Source organism: Crocuta crocuta, unplaced genomic scaffold (genome assembly GCF_008692635.1).
Source record: "Crocuta crocuta isolate KB4526 unplaced genomic scaffold, BGI_CrCroc_1.0 scaffold15, whole genome shotgun sequence".
Taxonomy (NCBI): domain Eukaryota; kingdom Metazoa; phylum Chordata; class Mammalia; order Carnivora; family Hyaenidae; genus Crocuta; species Crocuta crocuta.
In genome coordinates this window covers 3,943,515-3,948,778 of record NW_027530508.1, presented here as the reverse complement: position 1 = coordinate 3,948,778, position 5,264 = coordinate 3,943,515, and the positions used below count along the sequence as shown (strand labels likewise).

The 5,264-nt window shown below is 56.8% G+C and overlaps 1 protein-coding gene across 1 annotated transcript in view; it reads right to left on the bottom strand.

Annotated features, from left to right (window-relative positions):
* Nucleotides 1–495: 495 nt before the first annotated feature.
* The window catches only part of TCF15 (transcription factor 15), a 9,142-nt gene continuing 4,373 nt past the window's right edge, over nucleotides 496–5,264 (bottom strand). The window contains exon 3 of the mRNA XM_077767057.1: nucleotides 496–913. Within this exon, the coding sequence (XP_077623183.1) occupies nucleotides 839–913 (75 nt within the window). The 3' untranslated portion in view covers nucleotides 496–838. The remainder of the gene's footprint in view (nucleotides 914–5,264) is intronic.

Sequence of the window (5,264 nt, the reverse complement as noted above, 5' to 3'; positions counted from 1 at the left end):
TGGACACCACGCTACTATTTGGGTAAAGAGGGGAAGAAAGTATATATATATACACCTCCCCCCCTGCATTTGCTTGGTTATTTCATAGGGAAGAACGGGACATCACAAGATCTGGTGGCGGACGCTGCCTGCAGGAGGAGAATGAGTGGCTGGGGGATGCGAGGGAGGGAGGTTTCATCATGGGGCCTCCTTTTGAATTGTGAACCATGTGAATAAATCCCTTATTCAAAAATAAATACAATGAAAATTTCTTGCTAACTGCACCAGACAGCTAGTGGCCATTTGAGAAGACTGTGGGGAGGGTTTGGTCAATCTGACTTCTGGAGAGGGGTCCTCCTGCCGTTCCCGCCCCCGCCCCCCCATGATGTCTGGGGCTCTGCCAAGGGCTAGGAGAGAGGCCACTTCTGACCTCCGACAGGAGTCCCCCTCCCCCGTGCTTTCAGATGGGAGTAGGTTTTATTTAAAAATACTTTTTTATTTTAAACCCACCAATTCTCTCTCTCTCTCACACACACACGCGTACACACACACACTCATTCACAGATATGCACACATCCTCTGTCATCAACAGTCTTTGTTTTTCGAAAAGTTCTGCCTTCTCTCTGACCAGCCAGGGCTGGGGCCGGCTGGATGGGTCCTCATGGCTCTCCGGGGCGCGGGGGAGGTGTCCCAGGGAGCCTGCCCACAGCGTCATGGGCCCAGCCCACGGTCCTCAGGTCCCAACATGAAGGAGGTCTGGGTTGGGCTCCTGGGCTCTTCTCCCCTGTTCAACCAGTGGCTGGCCTCTGGCCTCCTTCTCCGGGGTCCTGCGTGGAATAAATGCCACAGGGGTCCAGGCTCATCTCCGTGGCACTCGGAGGGGGGCGACCCCCCTCACCTTCAAGCAGCTGCCCCCCAGGTCGCGACGGCCACCCTGCAAGAGGAAAGAAAGACGAAGTCCGATCAGATCACCGTGAACGCTGGAACTAAGCCCTGTGTCCAGTAGCAGGGGACTTCATAAGTCAGTCGCGGCCATGCAATAAACTTCTCCCCAACAGAAGGGCCAAAGAGACTCTTCAGGACTGACACGGCATGTTGGAGAGACAACATCACTCAAGGACAGAAGCAAGAACTGAGTGGGTGCTTGTGTGTGCTGGGATTTGTGGAGAGAAGGGCACAGGGGAAATTGCTAATGGGTTTTCTCAGAGGAGAGGAATTTCATGAGGAGGAGCATGATGGATGGGAGGGAGGCTTTTTTTTTAACGCTGTGTAACTTTTTTACCTTTTTCGTTTCCTCCCCGTGCAATTTGCTGCTTTTTAAAAGAACAAATCCAATACATTTTAAATCATACTCTTTTACATTTGCAGACAAACCCCACAGGGGGCCCTCCCCACTAGCCAACTGTCTGCCCAGTGGCATACTGGTCAACCTCCAAAAGCAGACTGTGGGTTTCTGGCCTCCCTGCCTTTGTTCGAGGTGCTCTCTCTGCCAGGCGTGTGCTCTCTGGTCCTGTCTCTCTTCCTGCCACTGTCCGGCTCTTCTGGGAACTTTCCACCAGGATAAAACTCAGAAGGGGACGGCAGGGTCTCTCGTGGAGGGACAATTTCTTCACTCGGTAGCCCTGAGCCTGGCGTGCAGCAGGCACCAACTCATGCCGCTCGCATCCGTGGGGCCCACCGGAAGATGGGCTAATGATGGCAGCACCTCAGGCCACCTGTCCCTCACCCTGCAGGGGCCAGCCCCCTCCCCAGTATTCTGAGGTCCAACATGTGCGTGTCATCCTCATGCTAAGCCAGTGAGGTCACGGCCATTAGAGCACCCCTCTCTGTTGCGGCCTCCCACCACGGGACGGCTGGCCCAGAGACCCCCCAGCCAGCTGGTAAAAAAGCTGGGCTAGGAATCCGTGTCGTCCAGCAGTCCGTCCTGCTCCCGGGACACGCTGGTGTCTGAGGTCCCACCGCAAATGCTCACCCCGCCAAGCCTGGCTCGGAGATGACAGACAGGACAGCCATCTAGAGAAACGGCCAACCATCTGGGAGCTCTGCCCCCCTGTCCCCTCCGCCCCTGGGCCCAGGTTGGGGCAGATCCATCCAGATGTGAGGCCAGCCTCCCTCGAGGCTCTCCGGGCCCAGGGACAACATGTTCATTCACAGGCAGGGCTATTTTGAGGGCTGAGGCCACTGTCCCAGCAGAGCCTGGGGCTTAGGCTTCTCAGACAAATCTGGCAGGAGCTGGCTGAGAAAGGGGGACAGGAGTGGGAGGAAGAGTGTGCGTGTTGGGGGGTAAAAAAAACCCTCACTTTTTTAAGGGGGGGCCTCTCGTTCTTTTACTCTATTTCTTTGGTGACAGGGGTGGGGTACCTCTACCCCAAGTCTGGCAGTCATCTGGGGACCCTGGGCTCATGGGAACGCTGGGAGAGCTCCCTCAACTTGTGTCTTCAGCTACGAGGTGGGAATACACTGGTTCTCCTGCCACCGGAGGGAGCAGCACTTAGAAGGGACCCTGACTAGGGCCCAGCTTTTCTGTCCCCTGGGAACTCAGCGCCCAGGGCTCTGGGAAGCCCGGTGGTGGTTACGAGCGGGGCTGGGCTGAAACAGATCTGAGCATCAATCCCTGCTTCACTAGGGACCCCCTGTCAGACCCCAGGCAGGTGACTTCCCCTCACTGAGCCTGTGTCCCCACGCGTGACGTGGAGTTACCGTGAGGACTGATTATACATATCTATAGGCGAAGCTCTTAGCCCAGCATCATGCACACAGTAAGCATTCAATAGATGCTCCAAGTGGGGCGACTGGGTGGCTCAGCCAGTTAAGCGGCCGACGTCGGCTCAGATCACGATCTCAAGGTTCATGGGTCGAAGCCCCGCGTCGGGCTCTGTGTTGACAGCTGGCTCAGAGCCTGGAGCCTGCTTTGGATTCTGTGTCTCCCTCTCTGTCTGCCCCTCCCCTGCTCACGCTCGGTCTCTCTCTCTCTCTCTCAAAAAATAAATAAAACATTACAAAAATTTTTTAAAAAATAGATGTTCACAAGTATCATTGTCAGCACTGCCTGGTAATGGTACCTCCTGCCCCACCACCCGCGGTGGTGCTGCTCACACCAACAGGGAAGCGCCTTACAAGATGAGCCTATCCAGCCCCACCCCCATGTGACAAAAGGGGAGCCGGGAGAGACAAGAACCCCACTTCCATCTCCCACTGGCTATTTCCATCACAGAGGGCCACCCCAAACTCCTCCTTAAACAGAAAGATGCCATGCCCCAGAGAGCACGGTGGTCCACGGTGCCCCCCGCCTCAGCCACATGGGAGGGAGGGGGTGACCCAAAGTGGCAGACTCTGGGCCGCGGAGCTCTCTGGCTCCCAAAGCTCAGAGGGGAACGCCCACAGTGGCCCCACAAGGCAGCCGGTTTTCTTTCGGTGGAGGCTTCGAAGGGCCAGAGCTGGCCAGGGTCGTCCCTCTCGCCTGATCCCAGAGGGGCCTAGAGGGGTGAGCCTAACTTCTGCAGCCAAATTTGGCTACGTTCTTGGTCCTGTAGACGGATCGCAGGGCAACAGGCAGACCCAGGCGAGTCACTGAGACCCATGGGATGGGCCGACACCAGCAGAGAAGGTTCTCCCACCCGTTGTCGGTATGGGCGCGTGGTAGGCAGACCCTCTCCACGGCCCCCCGCACCCCCACTAACCTCTCCCACTTCCCAATCTGGCAGGCCCAAATTCAAACCCTCACTTCCTCACGGACAGCGTCTNAATGTTTTTATTTATTTCTAGGAGAGAGAGAGACAGCGTGAGCGGGGGGGGGGGGGGGAGAGATAACCAGAGCCCTTCCGTCCCCCATTGCCGCTGAGGGGTTTCAACCACAATACATGAAGAGTGCTTACTTAGCACAGGAAATCAGTGCCCATCACGACGGCAGCCCCTCCGTGCTCTGTCCCTTTCCTTCCCTACGTCGGTTTCCTGATGCCGACTCTCGCGGTGGCCTGTGCCTGCAACACCTTCCCTACCTGGTCACCTGCCTGTCTCTGTTCCCAAGCATCTGTCAGGAATTCATTACACAAAGAGAAGGCGGTATTGATATTGCCATTAACACTGTTCTCTAAACATATCAGGTGCATTCGGGGGGATGAAGACAGACGATTGAAAAAATACTTTGCTCCGTAAACTCTGATTCTGGCCTCGCTCCGTGCCAGCTTGTGAAAAAGAAGGGGATGAAGATATAGGGATCCTTGGGCTGGTGTCAGGGCTGACAGTCCCTTGGTGTCCCCCCACCCCCACCACCAAGAGAGTGCAGGGTCCCTGTCTCCATGCCCTTGCTCTGGGAGATCCTGATTGTGGCGGGTGGGAACCCACGACCTGATTCTCTGGGAATGTTCTCAGAGCCGACAAAAGGTGACTATTGGGTAGATGAGTTTGGATGAAATGAACGAACAGGTGAAGCATTATCGCCGTGGGCCCAGCCAGCCCTTTGCGTCCCAGGATGGATGCCCGTCGCCCACCTGGGGTCCCCTCCCAGAATGGAACACTGACCGGGGCCCACAGCTGGGAGTGGCAAGGTACAAATCCGAGCCTCAGGAAACGGACTCAGGGTATCTGAAGCAGCCTTGGGGGTGAGCGGCCAGACTGGGAATCTGAGGAGTCAGAAGAGGGTGGTCCGAGGCCAGGACCCAGACGCTTCCCCGGAACAGAGTGAAGCGGGAGAATGGGGGTCTCAGAGGCCTGACTCTGACCCCTCATGGCCTTTCACTTTCCAAAAGGCTGTGGGCCCATAAGGGACTCCCCCACTCTCAGCAGCTCCAGATGTAAATGGTGGCTGCTGGAGTCCAAAGGTGTCACGCAGACGAGCTTCCTTGCTGGAGGAGAAGCCCCGGGCGGAGGGGGAAAGGTGAGGGATGACGTGGGGCATCACCTCGGGGCCTAGGCGGGAGGAGAACCAGCTTTCAACCAGAAGAGCCCCCTTGCCACCTCTGCAGCTACCCAGCGCCCTTCCCAGGCTGGCTCCCATCCTGATCTGGGACGCGCCACAGGGGCTTAAGGCCAGCTCTGTCTAGCTGACTCAACAATGACATCGCCCCACACTCCAGCCCTTGTGGGAGACCCCCTTCCTCACCTCTACTGCTCATCAGCTGACTCCCTCGGAGTTTTATTTGGGGGTACGTGTCCTTTTTGCTTCTCGGTCTCCTGCCTTTGGGTCAAGTCTTAGGATGGGGGACAATCATTTCACTGGTAAGAGTAGCTCAGGGCAACATGCACCGGGGGAGCAACAGAGCCTGGTTCTGGCTTCGCAGGTGAGT